The sequence below is a fragment of the Podarcis muralis genome, chromosome 6 (assembly GCF_964188315.1).
Source record: "Podarcis muralis chromosome 6, rPodMur119.hap1.1, whole genome shotgun sequence".
NCBI lineage: Eukaryota > Metazoa > Chordata > Lepidosauria > Squamata > Lacertidae > Podarcis > Podarcis muralis.
The window spans coordinates 63,003,921-63,023,100 of NC_135660.1; the positions used below are offsets into that span (position 1 = coordinate 63,003,921).

Sequence of the window (19,180 nt, forward strand, 5' to 3'; positions counted from 1 at the left end):
AGCAGCAGCCGCGATTTCAAGGAGTGTGCAACCGGGGAAGATTCCCCCCCCCCCTCCCAGCCAAGTCCACCAGCCTTGGAGATGCGACCGGAAAGTCAGGGCACCTCGGAGCATTTTGCTTATCTTCCCTCTCTCTTTTCTTCCCACTCTTTTCTCATTAGAGGAGACAAGATTGAAGCTGCATTCAATCGTGCATTGTTTAGGGAGGAACTCTGGGGGTGTTGGGTTGTGCCTTTTTTTTTTTTTAAAGGAAGGGATGGGGGCAGCTGCCGGGAGGATCAATCGGAGCCGAAGACAGAGAGCTGTCGCTTCGGGTTTGCTGGCCAAGACCGATGGCCCCCAAAGGGCATGGACGGGGCCAGCCTGGCCTCATCCTCGGAGGGTTTGATCTGCCCCGCGACAAGGCCTCTGCAGCCCACCTTTCCTCGTGAGGCAGCCGGGTAAGTTCTTTTGCTTCTTAGCGAGGGAGTTCTGCAGATCTGGCTGAAAAGGGGGCCGGTAGCTTGCTGCTGAAGTTCCAGCAACTTGGGGGCGGAATTGGGAACGAGAGGGTCAAATGGACAACGAAGCTATTCAGGGCAGATCAAAGGAAGTGCCTCTTCACGCCGCGCAAGGATGAGCTGTGGAACTCGCTTCCACAGGAGGCAGCGGTGACCCCTATGGCTTTAAAAGAGGACTAGACAAATTCTAAGTTGCCGGTGGCTACTAGCCATGATGGCTGTAGCAATGCTTCTCAGTACCAGTTGCTGGAAACCACAGGAGGGGAGAGAGAGGGTTCTTGTGCTCGAATACTGCTTACTGGTTTCCCACAGGCATCTGGTTGGCCACTGTGAGAACAGGCTTTCGACCAGGCCCCTAATTGCTCTTATATGCTAAGGACGCGCCTGTAACAATCTTGGCTTTGCAAAGACTCAGCGAGCCAACAGAGCAGCTCAGATCGACGGGAATTTGGCCTTCACAGTCTTGGGAGACGTGATGAGCGGCCCGCGCGCTTGCTTTGCGCCAAGCCGGGCACCTGGAATCATTTCCCGGTTCTTGACAAATGCAGCAGGGAAACTGGGGTGTAGGATAGATGGATGGAGAGCCAGAGAGTCCCCCTTGGCATTAAGTGAAACAGGGAAAGGTGTCCTCTGATCTTGACACCCTGCAAGAACTTTGAATGAAGGCGGAGACCCGAGCTTTAGGCATCTACGGGAGCTGGCAGGCGCTGCAGCGGGGAAAGAGGCACCAGGCACTTATGCACCTCGGTGGGAAAGTGGTGCAGCTTCACTTCTTCAGCCCCCCCCCCCGGCCCCACACGCTCCAGCACAAAGGACAGATGCTTCTGTGATCTGGATCTCTAAGGGGCAGCCCTATCTGGGAAGTAAAAAAGACGCTTTTTTTTTTTTAAGGACCAGTATTGAGAAAATCCTGTAGCATTTCCCGCTAATGTCACTCGTTAGCCATTCTTCTGGGCACCACTGGGGCTTGGAAGGTGATTTGAGATAGAGCCTCTTAGCGGGAGAAAGCCGGGGTCTAAGTATTCTAAATAAATAAGTGCAAAAAACTGGGGACGGAAGGGACAGAACTAAGCAAGTTCAGTGAGTACGAAACTGGGCTATTGGGAGAGAGGGTAGGGTGTGCGGAATGGACCCGCGTGTTTCTGGTCCCGCTTGGATTGAACAGGAAAAGAGAAACCGACCGTGCCTTAGGGTTCAAAACTAGTCGTTCAGGTCTTTCAGTCTGAGGTTCTTGTCACCGTCTAAGATGGCCTTTCGCTCGTCGCTTGTGGCCTTCGGGTCTTCTCTCCGCAGGCCATGTCTTTGTGGTCTTTTCGTTGAGGGACTTAATAATAATAATAATAATAATAATAATAATAATAATAATAATAATACAAAAGCAAGTGCAATAAACCTCTACAATATGCATTAAAGGCGAGATACAATGTGTGTGGGGGGGGGAGGGGAGTCACCAAGCTGCTTACATGAACTTATCAGCGTTCAATTCCCTTACCGCTACTGTTGCCACAAATGCAACCTAAGACCTTCGCCCACGCAAGAGCACGTGTGTCGTGTTATTTCCTAATTTTAAGTTCCAGCAAATTAGCTGGAAGGTGACTTCAAAACGCGGCTTGGAAAGCGGCGGCATTTACGTACTTCGCTAATCTCTCCAGTAGAGCTGTTCCCCTGCCTTTGCCGGTTCCTTGAAGGAATTTTGCCGGCTGCACCCGAGATAAATTTGCTGAGCAATTGCCGCCTTCGAAGCGAATCTCTAGAGATGCGGCGCTTCGGCGTCATCCCACTTGGCTGCAAATGTTTAGGAAAGCGGCGCAAACCACAGGCAGCGATTAGAGAACCGCGCAGCGATTAGAGAACCTTGCGATCTTCATGGGTGCATATTATTAATATTTGCTAATAAGAATCACTAGCATTCGTTGTATTAGCGGTGCAGAGTTGGTAGTAGAAACGTCCCCCGGTCGAGAGCTGTGTGGATTGGGGCGGGTTGTGTAGTTATTAAGCCTTCCCCGGGACTCGCCCTACTCACTACCTCCAAGCTAAGGTAGCTGGAAGTCCGGCCTGCGTAAATGGAGATGGGGCCGGAATCGACCAGCTACAATCCGCGGACTAAAGTGAGAGAGAAGAAGCACAGATTGCAGGTCAGCTCATGGGCGCCTCGCCCCATTGCTACCTGTGGGTGATATTTGGGAGTTAGCAAGCAAAGGCTTTCATCTCCCTGTCTTCGCCTCTCTCTTTAATATTGCTTGAAATGGCAGTCACGACAGGACCCAACTCCGTCGGACTGAAGTAGCTCTGCTTCTCCGTTGCCCACGACGGGAACTTTTACACCCCACCAAAGTGGGCCCAGAGGGGTTGTTTCAGGGAGGGACGGGGAGAGACGCGTGGCTTGCCGCCTGCGGCTTCCAATCCACAAAAGACCTAGCCATCCTCTTTGGGGCGGCAGAAGAAACCCAGTTGGTTTATTTCATGTACATCGCGCTTGTCCTCCAAGTAGCTGAGGGGTGATCCATAGAGGCCCCCCCTCTCGCCCAGCCTCCCCTCATTTAATCCTCCGAACAACCCTGCAATGTAGCTTTGGGAGAGAATGATTGGCCCAAGGCCACCTAGGGAGCGTCGAGCTGAGTGTTCCTGCCTGACCTTCTGTAAACCAGATGTTGACAGACTTCAGGCTGGTGGGATCTGCTTCGAGTTTTTAAACCCGGAGCCAGGAAGCTAGAGGCAACCCCCCACAGCACCTAGGGACCCACTGCTTCTGAAAGTGCAAATTCCTCCCACCAGGTAACAACCTTTGTAGCTTCGTGATAGAGCGTCTGCTTTACAAGTCGCGGGTTCAATCCGGGTAGGGCTGGGACTTCTGGCGTTCTGGAGAGCGCCTGCCTGTCAGTGTAGACAATAATGACCTAGATATACCAGTGGCCTGGCTTGGTATAAGGCAGGTTCCCAGGTTGCTGATTTAGAAAGGGCTGACTGAAGTGAATTAACTGCTTTGACTTTGTTACCAAGAAGTCTTATTGCCCACAGATCTTTCTGCGCGCCCCTGCTCTGAATCACTATTACAGAGCTAACCTGTGGCGACCCTAAGCCCGCTTACCTGGGAGTAAGCCCCACTGAATTAAAGGGCGGGGGGGGGGCTCATTTCTGAGTAGACCTGTCTAGGATTGCCTTAACCGTGCTCAGTAGGGGCGGGGGGCTTATTTCCAGGTCTCAGCTCTCCTGGCATAAAGTCCTGCGCCTTCTGCTTCCAATGAGACGCCTGGTTTTCCAAATCCAGGCGGGGCGGGCAGGGTCCCAGTGGGCTGCTCTTGGGTTACCTGCGAGGCGAGTCTCCCCCTCCCGAGACAGGAGAGGTCCGTCCCAGCAGCGCGTTCCTCCTCCTCCTCCTCCCCCCCTTCATCGCGGACCCTCTCAGGCGCCAATCGCAGCGCTTTCGGCCCCCCGTTTTAAATATGCAGCGGAGACGTCAGCAGGCGCACCCCCCAGCGAAGGTGGCTGGCCAATATCTATATAAATCTGTGCAAGGCAGAGAATAGTTAAAAGGGGTGCGCGCGAAGGATGCTTCCAAAGAGTGAGAGAAGGAGCGTCCGAGCGCAGGCGGTTTTTGACAGCTCCGCAGAGAAGGGGAAGCGCGGAGGGGGATGAAGAAGAAGCCTGCCTCTTCAGAGTCCTCATCCCACGCGCGAGCAGCCTGGGCGGTCAAGTCCTCTTTGGATGCCGAGGGGCTGACCGTCGAGGATGGGGCTCGTGGTGCTTGCAAGTGGGTCCGAGGGACCCCGATCCCAGGCACGCCGGTTCTGAGCAGAATGGCCCCCTCTCGCTCCCTGGCCGCAAAGTAAACGACGGTGCGCTGTAGTTTCCCCGATCCTTTCAAAGTAGGTTGCGATTCTTTCAGACGCGCAGTGGAAACGGGAAGAGACCCCCGCCGAGGTGAGAGCAAAGTGGCTGCGCTGTTGGGTTTCCTTTTATGTTTTGTGGGGGGCGGGGGGAGACGCACCAGGAGAGGAGTCTTGGAGGTCTCCTTGACACCTCCCTCCCGGTTTGAATCTCAGGTTTTGCGCGGGCGCGCCCGCTTTGGATCGCAAGCTTTGCGCAAGATTCCTTTGGGGACTTTAATGGACGGGTGGCGAGGAAAAGCATCTTTGAATAAAAAGTGGCATTTTGGGGATGGGTTGGCTTCTTTGCTTCCTGTATGGTGAGTTGAGCCCACCTCTATGGGAATCCTAACCCGGAGTAGGATGCCCTGGCATCTGGTAGCAGATTTCCCCTCTCCAATATTCCCTTTTTCTCTCCCTCCCCAGCTGAAGCCACAGTCGGCCAGTGAATTCCGCCGGACGATGCTGCCCAGTCCGAGCACGAAGATGCTGCCGCCGGTGGCAACCTCTGAGGATGCGCTCTCCTGGCTGGAGGCTGCGCTGGCCACCTGCCTGGCGGTGGCCTTCCTGCTGGCGCTAGCTCGGCACCTGTGGGCGCTGCGTTGGAGCCTGAGCCGAGACCGCGCCAGCGCCCTGCCACTGCCCAAGGGCTCCATGGGTTGGCCCTTCTTCGGCGAGACGCTGCATTGGCTGGTCCAGGTGAGCACTGGGGCGACGGCGGGCGGGGCAGGTAAAGGACGAGCCTCCTGGGCTTAGCGCAGCCAGGGCCGCGGGCGGGGGCTCAGCCCAGAGGCCCTCTGCACATGATCAGGGCGCCGAAAAAGAGTTCTAGTGAAGGTGTCCCGCTCAAGGGAAGGTCCTACCGCTAGTCGCCCATTTCTCAGGATGGGGAAACAAAAGCCCTCGAGCTGGAGGGGACGGGGGCTGGGCAAATCAGGGGTAGCTCAGTCGGTAGAGCATGAGACTCTTAAGCTCATGGTCGTGGGTTCCGACATTGCAGGGAATCTGACTACACGGCCTTTGTGGTCCCTTCCAACTCTACAATTGCATGATTTTACGACGCATTTGCCCAGCTGTCAGTTCAGTGGGATTTATTCCCAGGCAGGTGCGCCTAAGGCTGTATCACTTCCAGAGGTGTTCCTCAATGCAGGGAGGAAAGCACTTTTGTGAGGCTCAGAGACACTCTTCACATGTCCCAGGGTTGATGTTTAGGAATCATAATAAACCGATTCCCCACTCTGAGCCCCCTCGGAGGCGATCTCGGGCCGGTGGAGCTCTTTCTGGGGGACCAGGATATGTTTGACACCAAGAAGCAGCTGCGAGGACTCAGCCCCGTGGGGAAAGCGCTCTTCACTACCTCAGAGACACCGTCGACTTTCTTCGCAAACTGTCCAGGCCTGGGTCTCCATCCCTCTCTTTATCTGACTGGCTGTGCAGGGTTCCAGCTTCCACAGCTCCCGGCGGCAGAGATACGGCGCCGTGTTCAAGACGCACCTGCTGGGCAAGCCGGTGATCCGCGTGAGCGGCGCCGACAACGTGCGCAAGATCCTGCTGGGAGAGCACAGCCTGGTCAGCGCCCAGTGGCCGCTCAGCACCCAGATCCTGCTGGGCTCGCACACCCTCCTCAACGCCAGCGCCGAGGCGCACCGCCAGCGCAGGAAGGTAGGGGGCTGAGGGGCGCGTCGCTGGGGAGGGAACCGAGCCTTAAACCCAGCCTAGGAGCCCTCTGGGGAAGAGAAGGCAGCTCGCTGGCATTCATCTCCCCCTTACAGGTGCTGTTGGGCCCCCACTCCCCACTCAGCTTCAACCAGCACGGCCAATAGCGAGGAACCATGAGAGATGCGGTCCAGCAATATCTAGGGGTGGGGAGCCCTATAGCTAAAAGCTGGCTGTCGAAGTTTGTGCTAGGCGCTGTCGCAGATTCCAGTAGCCACGCAAAGGTTTAGGACCCGCGCCTTACGCAATTCTCTTGGTTGCTGCTAGGACTATACCACTTAGGGCTACTGCTGCTGGCCGGGGTTGCAACCCCCCATTCTTACATTCTCTCTCTCTCTCTCTCTCTCTCTCTCTCTCTCTCTCTCTCTCTCTCTCTCTCTCTCTCTCTCGTATAACTGAACACAGGCAACGTCTCCCAGCTTAGGAAAGTTCCCCCACCCCATAGCTCAGCATTCAAACACGCGCAAAGTGGTATAGTCCCGGGAAGAATCTCGGCGGTTCTGGTGTTTGTACCGACTGGCCCATTCAAGAGACCAGAATGGGGGAAAGAATTGGAGGACTGGTGAAGGGAAAAAAATGGGTCTATGGCTTTGGGGCACGATGTCCCTAGTAGCGACCGCTCCCCCAATTAATTTTACATCGCCCACCGCGATTCTCTCCCTTCTCTTTTCGCCGCGTCAGATCCTGGTCAGAGTCTTCAGCCGCGCCGCCCTGGAGAGCTACCTGCCCCGCATCCAGAAGGTGGTGCGCTGGGAGCTGCGCGGCTGGTGCCAGCAGCCGGGCCCCGTCGCCGTCTATTCTTCCGCCAAGACCTTGACCTTCCGCATCGCCGCGCGGATCCTGCTGGGACTCAGCCTGGAGGAGAAGCAGTTCAAGGAGCTGGCTCGGACCTTTGAGCAGCTGGTGGAGAACCTCTTCTCCTTGCCGCTCAACATCCCCTTCAGCGGGCTGCGGAAGGTAGGGCTGCGTGCGCATGTGTGTGTGTGTGTGTCCATCCTCATCGCCATCCAAAGAACCAACTCCGACCATGATCACTTACCCCCATCCGTTCTGAAGTCCCGCTAATGCCGTTGATGAGCGCAGAATCCTAGAACCCCTGGTCTAAAGTGTGTTTATGGCTGTATCCCTACCCTTTACATCGGATAGACCTTATTTATTACTATAGTTCACATCTTTCTAGGCCGCCTTTCAAGACTATGGGTGTCCCAAGGCGGCTTTCCTCAATAGCAAGTATTAAAGTGAGTGAAAGACCCCTTTCTGGCCTATTTGGGGGTCGGAGGTGGGGTGAGGTTCTGGCTTTGAGCTCTCGGGAGCCCCATCCTCTATTCAGACCAAGCAGCTGGAATCATTTTCTGCTGGAAAGGTATTCTGCACCTGCTCAGAGATGCACCTCTTGCGTATTTGTTTGTGTAGGCTATTTTAACCCCCCCCTTTCCCCCCAAGCAGGACGCAATTAAGTTTTATAGCACAAATGAGACAGCAACCAACCTTTAAAGGCACAAAATCCCAATTAAAACAAAATAACTACCTGCCTATTCTAAAGCCTTTGAAAAGGAAGGGGTTGTTTTTTTAAAAAATGGATTTAATATTCACCCGCGTTGCAATGTTCAGTTGCACATTGACTCTAATATAGAATGAACGGTGCGAAATTCAGTTTGAAAGGTCTGAATTGCCCAAGGTGTCCAGCTTAAAAGGGACAAACTCCGGCATCTGTCGCATCGTGCTGGAACACTGATCGCAACGCTTAGGGGGCCACCACAATAAAGGCTCTTTCTGCCTGACAAGCGGTAGAACCGCAAATTGGTTCTCATTCCCAGATCGGAAAGGTCAGGGGGGAGCGCTGCCTGAACCTGAGCAGAGCCTTGCATTTAGCCCCCAAACGATTCGGAACCCAGCGGAGCCCATAAAGAACAGGTGCCAGTTCTAACCTGAGCGACAGGCTACTGGGCAGGCTGAGATCTTTACTGGTCCAGATTCAAAGCCTGGTCGAAGCCACCCGGTTCCTTGCAACCGAGCAGTTTCTGTGACTTCTGCTCAAGACCTTTATTGGCTGTGAAGGGATTTTGGCGGCGCACGTGGACTCGGGTCGCGCAGTGCCGACCACCTCTCCTCTAAAACTAGGTTCCTTTGAATTCAATGCGTCTTGGTCTCTTTGAATTCACAGGGTCTTACTCCCAGGTAAACAGAGATTTATGGCTGCAGCCTAAGGACCCCGTTGAATTCAACAGGACTTACTTCTGAGTAGACCTGCACCAAGTTTCACTGCTCATTGGGGCTTCTTTATTGATTTCCCAGGTCCATAGGATCGCCTAAGGCTCTCTCATCACCCCCCACACCCGAGCGAGTTTCGTAGAAATCCATTGGGTTCTCCCGACAAGTAAAGCAATAATCCAAAACAGCACTCTTTGAGTTGGCAGCAAATCCCATTTGAACTCTTTCCTTCGGAGTTAAGACGATCGCATTCGCATTGCACAAAAGGCAGGAACAAGTTGCGTCCTGCGGTGTAAAGGCGTCGTCAATGCAGAGTGCCTTTGTACGGTCAGAGTGGCTGCCTGGTGGCGGAGGAAAAGGCATTGAGATCTCCTCGAATATCTTCCCCTTTCTCCTTTTTTTGCTTCCAGAAAGTCGTTCATGCCTGATCCATTTAAACACTGTCTCATCCGTGCTCCCATTGCACCGGCTGCGACGCCTTACGATTTAAGGCTTTAAACGATTCCCTTCCTGGTATAATTTGGGATTGTTCCCATAAACACACGCAAGTCTAGCGCAAGTTTGGGCCAGGTGTGGTGCCATTCATTTGGGTTTTTCTTTAGCAACCAGTGGACTTTCAGGATCTCGGATTCCTCCACCCCCACCGCTGGGGTTCCCGGCTTCCTCTTATTGTTCACCTTTTCAAAATTTGGCAGCTCAGCGGCTGGAGGCTTTGTAGTCCTCGGGATTTCCTTTCTCACTGCACTGATTATGGGTTTCGTTGGGCGGGATTGACAGGAACGTTCCCCGTTTCAGCGAAGGAAGAGGATATATTAAGCGCCGCTTCTAATTATAATGAGCTCCTACCTGGAGAAGTACGGTAAAAGATTGCCTGAACGTTCCAAGCAATAAGCGACTTCTGACTTCTTCGGCTTCCAAAGGGGCTAGACGTGTGTGTGTGTGTGTGTGTGTGTGTGTGTGTGTGTGTGTGTGTGTCTGCGTCTGTGCCTTTCTCCTTAGCCATTGCTGTTTTTTCTCTGAACCCTTCAGGGAATAAAGGCCAGGAATCTGCTACACGAGTACATGGAGAAAGCCATCTCGGAGAAACTGAAGCAGAAGGATCCTGAGGCTCACAGCGACGCTCTGGATTTCATTATCAACAGTGCCAAGGAGCATGGCAAAGAATTTACCATGCAGGAGCTGAAGGTACGGTAACTTCCTTTAAGCCGTCTGGAGTGGCCACAGTTGTCCCCTAGCTCACACAACCAAACATGGTCCTTTCCAAAATGACCTTGTAAAGAAGTAATAAAGGTGTAAGTGCCTCTGACCATGTGCAAAGGTCATTTCTGTAGGTGCATTCCACACAATCTACAAGCAAGACATTATCACAGGACTTCCAAGCACCTGATAAGACTCTCTTTCCAAGTTAGTTCCAACCAGATTATAGAAATAATAACCACATATGATGAAATAATTATTCCCACTCTGTCTGGCATAATCTTTGCTCTGCATCTTTTCTGTGGCGTTCAGTTAACTCACATTGACTTTGAACCAGGCATGGATCAGGATCATGCCCATTTGTTAATTATGGTTGTATTATGCTTTTCCTTTGGGAAATTCGAAGTGGTTTCTTGGCAGTACACACAAAGCATCCTAGGAATTGTGGTTTTTCACCTTTCACAAAACTACAATTCCCAGCACCCTTGACAAATTACAGCCTCCAGGATTCTTTGTGAGGGAGAAATGGGTTGCTTAGCTCTAGCACTGTGACAGCATCCTGTTACCTCAAGCCGATGAGTGTCAGTACTGCACCCAGAAGTCATTGTGGTGACTGCGGTCCTCTCCCACTTGCCAGAGGGACAGATGGGTTTCACTGGATGGGATTGACAGAAGGAGAACTTTCATAATTTCAGCTGAGGAAGAGGCTATATTGAATGCTGAATCTGGTGTCTGGAGATCTGATATGGCCTCCTGCATTTATCCTGAATAGAATCCAGGACTTAGGGTTGCCATATTTCAAAAAGTAAAAACCAGGACACCCCAAGCTTTTTTGATGACATTTTTGGCACAATTTAACCCCCATTGCCAGTTTTCCAGGACATTTGACTGATTTCCAAAAAATAATCCAGGACACAATTTTCGGAGGCAAAATCCGGGACATGTCCTGGAAAATCAGGAGGGATGGCAGCCCTACAAGGCTGGATGTGGAGATTTTTGCAGCAAATGGTTTGAAGTGGAGTTTATTTGATTGCTCTACACCAGATCTCTTTCTCCACGTATCATATTGAACTGAATTATTATAAATAGCAGCCTCGAGCAGAAGCTATTTTTTCTTGAAAATAGGGCCAATTCAGTACAGTCCCAAACACACTTTAGGGGAAGAGGTAAAAAAATCAGTTTCAAAGAAGTGAGACTTATTTCTGGGCCTCTGATCACCCATCAGGAACCACATCAATAGGAGTAGTCTCTAAAGGACAGAATACAGTTGGGGATTGTGCTGTTTTTATTTTAATTTTAAGTCATTCTTGTTTTGACAATTGAAATCGATTGGAATGGTCAGAGTAAGTGTTTCCAGGATCCAAATGATAAACAGAACCACATGAGCTGGTTGATGGGATTCCATATGACATAAGCAGCTGTCTAAACTAGAAAGGCCTCTTTCCAGACAATGAAGTATGTGCCATGCCATGCTGACTCCGCTGTAATAGGTGGTGACTTCATTGAAGTCAACGATTACCCATCTGCATGGCTATTTTGGCAAATTGGCTTTGCTAGGATTGTGTGTGAATTGGTCTATTCTGTAAACCAGAGATGGGGAACCTGCTGCTTCCAGATGTTGTTGGACTCCCATCTTCCCCAGCCAGTGTGTCCAGAGATGCTAGGACAGGCATCCCCAACCTGTGGCCCTCTAGATGTTTTGGCCTACAACTCCCATGATCCCTAGCTAACAGGACCAGTGGTCAGGGATGATGGGAACTGTAGTCCAAAACATCTGGAGGGCCAAAGGTTGGGAATTCCTGTGATAGGAGGTGTCACCCAGCAACATCTGGAGGGCCACAAGTTCCCCACTTCTGTGAGTGCAAAAAGAGATTGATTGGAGCACACATAATTTTCATATTTTCTTTTCAGCATAAAGAGAAACTTTTCAACACTTTTCAACATTTGTTGCTTAAACCAGGCTCCCTCAAACTCGGCCCTCCAGATGTTTTTGGCCTACAACTCCCATGATCCCTAGCTTGCAGCACCAGTGGCCAGGGATGATGGGAATTGTAGTCTCAAAACATCTGGAGGGCTGAGTTTGAGGAAGGCTGGCTTAAACAATGATATAAGAAAGATTGACATGGGGATCTGCTGCCCCTATGGATCCTGTCACCTGAGGTGGTCAGCTCACCTGGCCTCATGGGTTGTCTGGCCCTGAACTCAAATTCCCATCAGCCTCAGCCAGGAGGCCAGTGGCCAGGGATTACAGTCATGGATGATGGGAGGTGTAGTCCAACAGTATCCAGAGGGTCACAGGTTAGACTCTGGATTTAATGGATGGAGAGGGGCTCTTGATTCCGGATTTAATAATCTTATGGAGGTAACGTGCATCCTTAGATAGTACCATCCTTAGATAGTAACATGCATCAATTCACTTTATTGCTGCTGCTCCCTCCTTCTGCTGAGAGGAGCCCCAAGCCTCTGCCCCGAGATCCTAGGCCCAGCTGTACTACTGCTTGGATGTGTAACAAGTGTGGATTGCACAAGCCTGTAAGGAATGATTCACTGTTGCAATTGGTAGCCCAAGGCAGTTGGGATGAGGAGCCATTTTTTAATAAGTAATTTAGCCCCTTACTGTAGCTCTGATCATGGGTGTAACTAAGGGGGACAGCTAGATCCTCAAATATTATTATTATTTATTATTTTATTATTTCTTAAAAAAAATAATCAACAACTTTAGCTGTCCCACCTCAACAAAAATCCTGGCTATACCCATGGCTTTCACCAAAACTATCACCTCAACAATTTCTTATGGATGCTCATGTTTTCCAGGCCAGGTTGGAATCAAAAAATGATGTGAGTTTTCTGGTTCCCCACAGCTTGAAAGCTCTAACAATGTTATATTTGAATTTTAATCACAATGTGTGTGCCTGCCTGACTTTGACGCACAAGTGGACTCTGTCTTAAATGGCTTGTGGGTGTCATGCAAAAAAAAAAAAAAAAAAAGGGTATTTAATCTCTCTCCCAATGGCTTATCTTGCAGGAGTCTGCGATTGAATTGATCTTTGCTGCTTTCTTCACCACTGCCAGTGCTACTACTTCCATGATCCTCCTGTTGCTGAAACACCCCTTGGTCATACAAAAGATTCAGCAGGAGCTGGTGTCCCATGATCTCACCGGGCAGTGCCATTGCCTCGCTGCAGGAGATTCTCTGAGAAACCATCAGTCATGCCCAGAGACTCTGGTCATCCATGGAAAAGAGAACAAAGACAGGGATTCCAATCTGCCTCTTCCTCCCAGGCTGGAAGGAGAACAAGACAGAGAGACAAAGAGGGAAGTCAGAGTCCCTAAGTTGGGTCCCATTGCTAGAGCAGCCCAAGGAACTGTCCATGAGACTACAAACTGCCCTTGCTCCGCAGCCAAACAAGAAGAAGCAAACCAAGTCCTTGGCGAGCTGGAAAAACATGAGCACTATTGTCAGTCTTACTTGACACTGGAGAAGATGAGCCGTCTGCGGTACTTGGATTGCGTCATCAAGGAAGTGCTGCGTTTGCTGCCCCCAGTGTCCGGAGGCTATAGGACAGCCTTACAAACCTTTGAACTGGATGTGAGTTGTGCGGCTTGCTGTGTGGGTTGCTTTTGTGGAAGTGCATGGAATTTGGGCTGGGTTGAGTTGGGTTTCACAAGGTTAGTCTGACCACTTCACAGGGGCCATGGCAGCTACCTTGGGAGCCATGGGAAACACCCTCCTTTCCCAGTGATGCTATGTGTTTATCTTACTTGGGGACAGAAGATGTTGCAAGAAACAACAGGGGCACTTGGGGTTCACAAGTTAGAAACCTAATGGCCCTTGGGGTTTGCTGTGGGAAAGTATGATTGATAGAGTGCAGAAACTAGAATTGGGGGGGGGCAGGGAAGCATGGGAGAGATACAATGAACAGGAGACCCCGGTAGTGGATAGGTAACTGGGATGGCTTGTGAGAATGAAAGCAGTTGTGAAGAAGGTCCTATTAAGTTGCAGTGAATAAACCATACAACCGATTACTGAGACAGGTGCCTCAAGAGATAGACAGCTGGGGATTGGTAGGGTGCAATTGTTCAGGTTTCGGGTGGCGCTGTGGTCTAAAACACTGAGCCTCTTGGGCTTGCCAATCAGAAGGTCGGCGGTTCAAATCCCCATGATGGGGTTCAGCTCCCATTGCTTGGTCCTAGCTCCTGCCAACCTAGCAGTTCAAAAGCATGCCAAAAGTGCAAGCAGATAAATAGGTACCACTCTGGCAGGAAGGTAAACGGTGTTTCCGTGCGCTGCTCTGGTTTTGGTGTTCCGTTGTGCCAGAAGCGGCTTAGTCATGCCGGCCACATGACCCAGAAAAACTGTCTGCGGACAAACGCCGCCTCCCTCGGCCTGTACAGTGAGATGAGCGCCGCAACCCCAGAGTCGTCTGTGACTGGACTTAACTGTCAGGGGTCCTTTACCTTTTACCAAAACGAATATGGCCACCCTGGATGTTCATTAGACCAATTAGCAGGATTGCTGCCATTACAAGTATTGCAATTGGAGCATCTATTGTGGAGACTAGTAGTTGGCAATGGAAGCTGTGCTTGGAGAATGTTTAAAGATTCATAAGCTGAAGGATTGCTGCAAGTGTGTTCCCCACAAAGTACTTGATTTAACATTAGGGTTAAAAGGGACCTAACTCTCCATAGCTGCAACAAACTCCTCATAGTTATAATTTTCTAGGTGATTTCACCTCAAGCTGTGGCTCACAGAACTACCAAACTGTTCTTTTAATCAGCTCAGATACCATTTCAAGTAAACTTGATTGAAGGCATGAGAGAGGAAATTGCTCCCTTTACAAAAAACCCCCAAAGCATTCATGCCAAAGCAATGACCTCTTGTGCAGGACATAGAGTAGTAGTCTCATTTATATATTTAAATAAACTCCCAGAAAAGTGTGGGCTCTGGATCAAGCCTCATCTTCTTGTTGTTATAGCATCAAATAGAAGGTGCCGTCCAGTATGTATTTATTTAGCAAAATGTACATACGACTTGATTGTCACAAAACCTCAAAGCAATAAATAGCACAACATGCTTGTTAAGTTGCTTTTGGCTGCCTGCATATGTGCCGGTAGGAGAGAAAGTGGGATAATGTGCATCCCTTGAAAATTAACATAGGCTGTTGACCCATCTAGTTGGGCTTCAAGGAAAGGTCTTCCCCAGCCCTGCTGCCTGAAATCACTTTTTAGTTATGCCTCACCGATAATGGGAGCTGTCACACTGCATAAGAATTATGTGCCAAATATTGTAAGCATTGCTGCAGAGTAGTCTTTAGGTGCTGTGTCAGCTAGATTTATTCTTGCCTGGCTCTTACACTGTTAGGATTAGCATGCTCTCAAGGTGTTGCAAGACCCACGCCCTTCATCAAAGATAGAGGTCGATGTGGTGGGGGGAAATTAACAGGTTTTCTGTCAAATATTTGTTGCATACCCATTTCTATTCGACTGTTAAACGGGATTTTGAATACTTCAGTGTACATTCCCTCAAGTTGTAATTCACACATCACTGAAACCATGGTATTTCTGCACCGCCCATTATAGGTCTCTTAACATCTTAATAGGCTTGAGCTTCTGCTCAAGGGTAATGGTACGGGGGAGTTGAATTTGTGAGGCTTCCTCAAAGATGGGGGTCTGTCCTTGTGGATGCTTTAGTATAAAAGTCGCTTCCTTTCTCCTTCCCTTTGCAGGCTGCCCTCTGCAGGTTGCTGTCTCTGGTGCTGATTTTGTTCTGTCTCCCTCCTGCAGGGCTGCCAGATTCCCAAGGGCTGGAGCGTGATGTACAGTATTCGGGACACGCACGAGACCGCCAGCATCTATCAGAGTCCACCAGACATGTTTGACCCCGAGCGGTTTTGGGTGCCACAGGAGGAACGGGAAGAGCACAAAGGAGCTGGCCCCGTCCGCTTTCACTATATCCCCTTTGGTGGGGGAGTCCGAAATTGCATAGGCAAAGAACTGGCCCAGATGGTCCTCAAGTTGCTTGCTATTGAACTGGTCAGCACAGCCCGCTGGGAGCTGGCCACAGCACACTTCCCTAAGATGCAAACGGTGCCTATTGTGCACCCGGTGGATGGCTTGCAGCTCTATTTCCATCCTCTGAAGCAGGGAAGAGAAGGCAGCGGAACCAGCAAGACAGAGACTTGAGAACCATAAACTTCACACGCATTTCCAGCTGAGGATCGTGGCAGAACATGTTTCCAGGACAAAACATCCGTCCTCTCCCAGTGTAGGTTTTTTTCAGCTGGTGCAAGCCCATTCCCTGTCTGTTGGTTGTGGGAGGGGAAAGGATGAAGTCCCTGCCTATGGTCCTTAATGGGCTGTGAGTTTCCTATTAGCATCCATTCAGAGACATGCATCTTTCTTAGTTGCACTTTTTGTTTGTGTGTGTGTGTGTGTGTGTGTGTGTGTGATGCCACTTTGGGATCTGGTTAGAGAAATCACGGTCCAAAGTTAGATGTCTCAGAAGGAATCCTAGGAAACATTGTTGTCAGTTTTCTATAAGGAGAAGCAAAGGATGTGTAGGTCATGTAGGTCTTGTGTAGGTCAAGTAGAGGGTTTGTTACCTGAGAGTGTTCTGCATTGATAGTAGACCTAACCTGCTCCTGGAAAAGATTCTTCAGAGCTCCTTGCAGCTTAGGATAACAGCTCCTCTGTTATCACAATGTAGTGGTGGGTCTGTTTCTGATGGGAAGGAAAGTCAATCAACCACTTGCCTGCCAAATAGATCTGCTGTAAGTATATTGCAAGGCAGGCATGGGAACTGTCACATGAGTGGTGGTGGTAGTGCCTATCAGAGGGCAGGTGAAGGAGAAGATGGTATGTGGATACATATACAGGTCTACCCAGGTGGAGTTCAATGGCACTGACTCCCAGGTTAAGTGTGCCTGGGTTTGCAGCCTGATTCATCTGCCAGACTGCATTGCTATGGGCTGCTCTTAATTTCACACCATTTAGAAATGCAGACTAGTTATGGATTTGGGATGCTAGGCTGTTAGGAGAAATATGGGGAGGATTTCTTAGGTATGGTTTGCATCATGCATACATGTTTTTCGATTTCTTATTTCTTCATACTTCATAGCTGAATGTATGAGCCAACTCCATTGAAAACATTGAGGTGATATATAGATCCTATTTCTGGCATTCTGACTTGTGATGGCTCCTTGGTAAATTCAAGTCATTAGGCAATGATCATGCACTTAATCAAGCTTCACTTGGTCATTGGTCTGCTCAAGATGCTCTCTAGAAACTTACACCAAACTGCCAACAGGGTACAGTTCCCACAATGATGGCACTCTGCCCCCCAAAAAAACCCCAGATAAAATAGCAGTGGTTGGGTGTAAATTAGTTCCAACTCACAAAGCAACTGGTTTGTAGATTGTGGCTTATGAGTACATACCTTTAATTCTGTACCCCTGTTCATTATAGGCCAATGCTGTGTATTATATAAAATCTCTTATTCCTGAGAGGTGTCTCTGAAGTCCTCAAGAGTGCTTTTAGTGCTCCTCTCCAGCTGATTATGAAAGCACTTCATAGAAATGGGGGAAAAATGTGAGTGGGTTATGCTGCTGATGTGAGCCAAGGAGGAGTGGATAGTGGAATTGTAGAAGTGGTATATGTGGTTAATTTCAACCTGTGGACAGCTCCCATGCAAATGTCCAAGTGTGTAGGATGCTGCTTTAGTGACATGGGTTGGACAAGATGTCTTGGTAGCTTACAATATTGCAATAGCATCTTCCGTTTCCGATGGAGAGCTGCTTAAAGCTACTGCTAGGAATTGCCATCTCTAGAGGCCCATGGATTGTGGCATTTAGGATGATTTGAGAAGAAGAAAACCAGGCTGCTGGCTGTGAATTAGAAACTCAGAAAGAAGATTTTTTTTTAAAAAAGGAAACATGCAGGCGATATGAATCTGTGATGTGCAGGGCTGCAATGGGCATTCCTATTACTTGTAGACAGCAAGAAATACTGTCTTGTTAGGGGCTTAGTTCTTGCTGTACACCTGTACACACTTCACATTTCAGGTGGGGGCTACTTGATTAAATGCTATTCCATACAGAAACAAAGCAAAGCAAAAAACTGGCATGCCTGATAGAAAGCTAGCCTAGAACGCTTGTTTTTGACATGTCAATTTTCTGTGCACATGACTTTTTTTGAATTGAGGAACTTTTCATCATGTGGGCTCCCCCTGCCAGCAGTCTGAAGTAGTGCATTCCAGGCACATGTTTGCCACCTCCTTGAGAACAAGGCCTTCCTTATAAGCAGCACTTCAAAGGTGTCCTTGTAATTCTGTCTTCCCTTAGGATGTATACACCTCAAGTAGCCTAGATGCATCAGATGTTGTATAGTGGTGTTGTAGGTTCAACATTGTACTGTGGTGACCACCATGCTGCTACAGACTAGCAATAAACGTTTGAGGTAACTTTGCTGTAGAGAACATAGCCCCCAGGTGAAATTCTGTACAAGTTTTCACCAGGGACAAGATCTTTCAGGAATGAACAGTGTCAGAAAGATGTCCTGTCCAGTTTTGTTTATTAAAAATGTTTGTCATGACACACTGAGTAGTTGAGAGCTGGACTTGCCTTGGAGCATTCCGATAAGAACTTCACCTGGTTTTTGAGCCAGAACACCCATTAACCCTGCCAAAATCATGCCTTAGGAAACACAAGAACACAAGAAGAGCCCACCAAAACAGGCCAATGGTTCATCTAGTCCAGCTTCCTGTTTCCAGAGCGGTCAACCAGATGTATTCCCTTCCCAGGGAAGACCTGAGAAATAATCTCTGTTAACAGTGGCTGACATTCACAAAAAATGATCCTTGTTGTATACTGACAAAGCAAGAGGGTTTTAGTTTGAATCAAAAGTACTACGAGAAGGAAAGTATGGCTGATCGCCTTCTAGCATAGCAATTATCACTGCAATCCTAACCATGTGTTCTCAGAAGTAAGTCCTATTGAATTAAATGGGTCTTATGCACAGGTTAGTTGGGGCTGGATTGCAGCCTTAATTCTCAAGAAAGCCCATCTATCATTGCAGCAATGACTAAGGCTGAAAAATTTGGTCTTCTAAAGACCATTGGTGTGATTTATTCTCAACAGAAAACAACATTTTAAATTATTCTGACAACTATTGAAATTAGTTCAGGTGTTCACAGGACAGTCTGTGTTAACAGCAGAAGGGCACATTCTCCCTTATGTGAAATATGAGGAAATGCAGCTTTTAAAATATTGAACCTGTTAGGTTGCATCAGGGGCACCAAGTCCCACCCACACTCAATCCAACCTTTTTTTTTCTTTTCTGTATTGAGATCTGAACATCCTGGCCCATCCACCTACACTTTCTCTGTTGTTGGCAGCAAAGCTAAAGTTTGGATTGCCCCAAAGTGGAGCTCACCAAATTAAAGTTGTAGGACTAAGCTGGAGGCTTTCCTCCTTACGAAGAGACCGTCTACTGAGTATATCAGAGATCTTGATAGCTCAGCATCACAACCTTCAAAATACAGAACAGCATGCCTATGAGTGTCCTATGAAAGAAGCCCTCAGGTTGCAATCTTAGACACCCTTACGTGGAAATAAGTCCCATTGAACTCAGTGGGACCTGGAAGTAAGCCAGGAGTGGGGCATCTCCCAACCTGAGGGCCACACTCCTTCATGG

At 49.3% G+C, this 19,180-nt stretch overlaps 1 protein-coding gene across 3 annotated transcripts; it reads left to right on the top strand.

Annotated features, from left to right (window-relative positions):
* The first annotated feature begins 336 nt into the window (after positions 1–336).
* CYP26C1 (cytochrome P450 family 26 subfamily C member 1) lies at positions 337–18,081 on the top strand. Of its 3 annotated transcripts, XM_077930435.1 has the most exons (8): positions 3,723–4,421; positions 4,544–4,686; positions 4,793–5,065; positions 5,804–6,028; positions 6,764–7,039; positions 9,323–9,478; positions 12,516–13,079; positions 15,275–18,081. In XM_077930435.1, exons 2-8 carry the CDS (start codon positions 4,684–4,686, stop codon positions 15,671–15,673), a joined length of 1,896 nt encoding a protein of 631 aa, XP_077786561.1. In that variant the 5' UTR covers positions 3,723–4,421; positions 4,544–4,683; the 3' UTR covers positions 15,674–18,081. The 3 variants fall into 3 exon arrangements, with proteins under 3 accessions (XP_077786563.1, XP_077786561.1, XP_077786562.1); XM_077930437.1 differs by lacking the exons at positions 3,723–4,421; positions 4,544–4,686 and adding an exon at positions 337–440; XM_077930436.1 differs by lacking the exon at positions 4,544–4,686 and having other exon boundaries at positions 3,727–4,421.
* Positions 18,082–19,180: the final 1,099 nt, after the last annotated feature.

Bases quoted from the DNA above. Each gene is read 5' to 3' on its own strand.
- CYP26C1 (XM_077930435.1), top strand. The intron at 5,066-5,803 runs GTGAGCACTGGG...CTGGCTGTGCAG, and splicing joins CGCTGCATTGGCTGGTCCAG to GGTTCCAGCTTCCACAGCTC. The intron at 6,029-6,763 runs GTAGGGGGCTGA...TCGCCGCGTCAG, and splicing joins CGCACCGCCAGCGCAGGAAG to ATCCTGGTCAGAGTCTTCAG.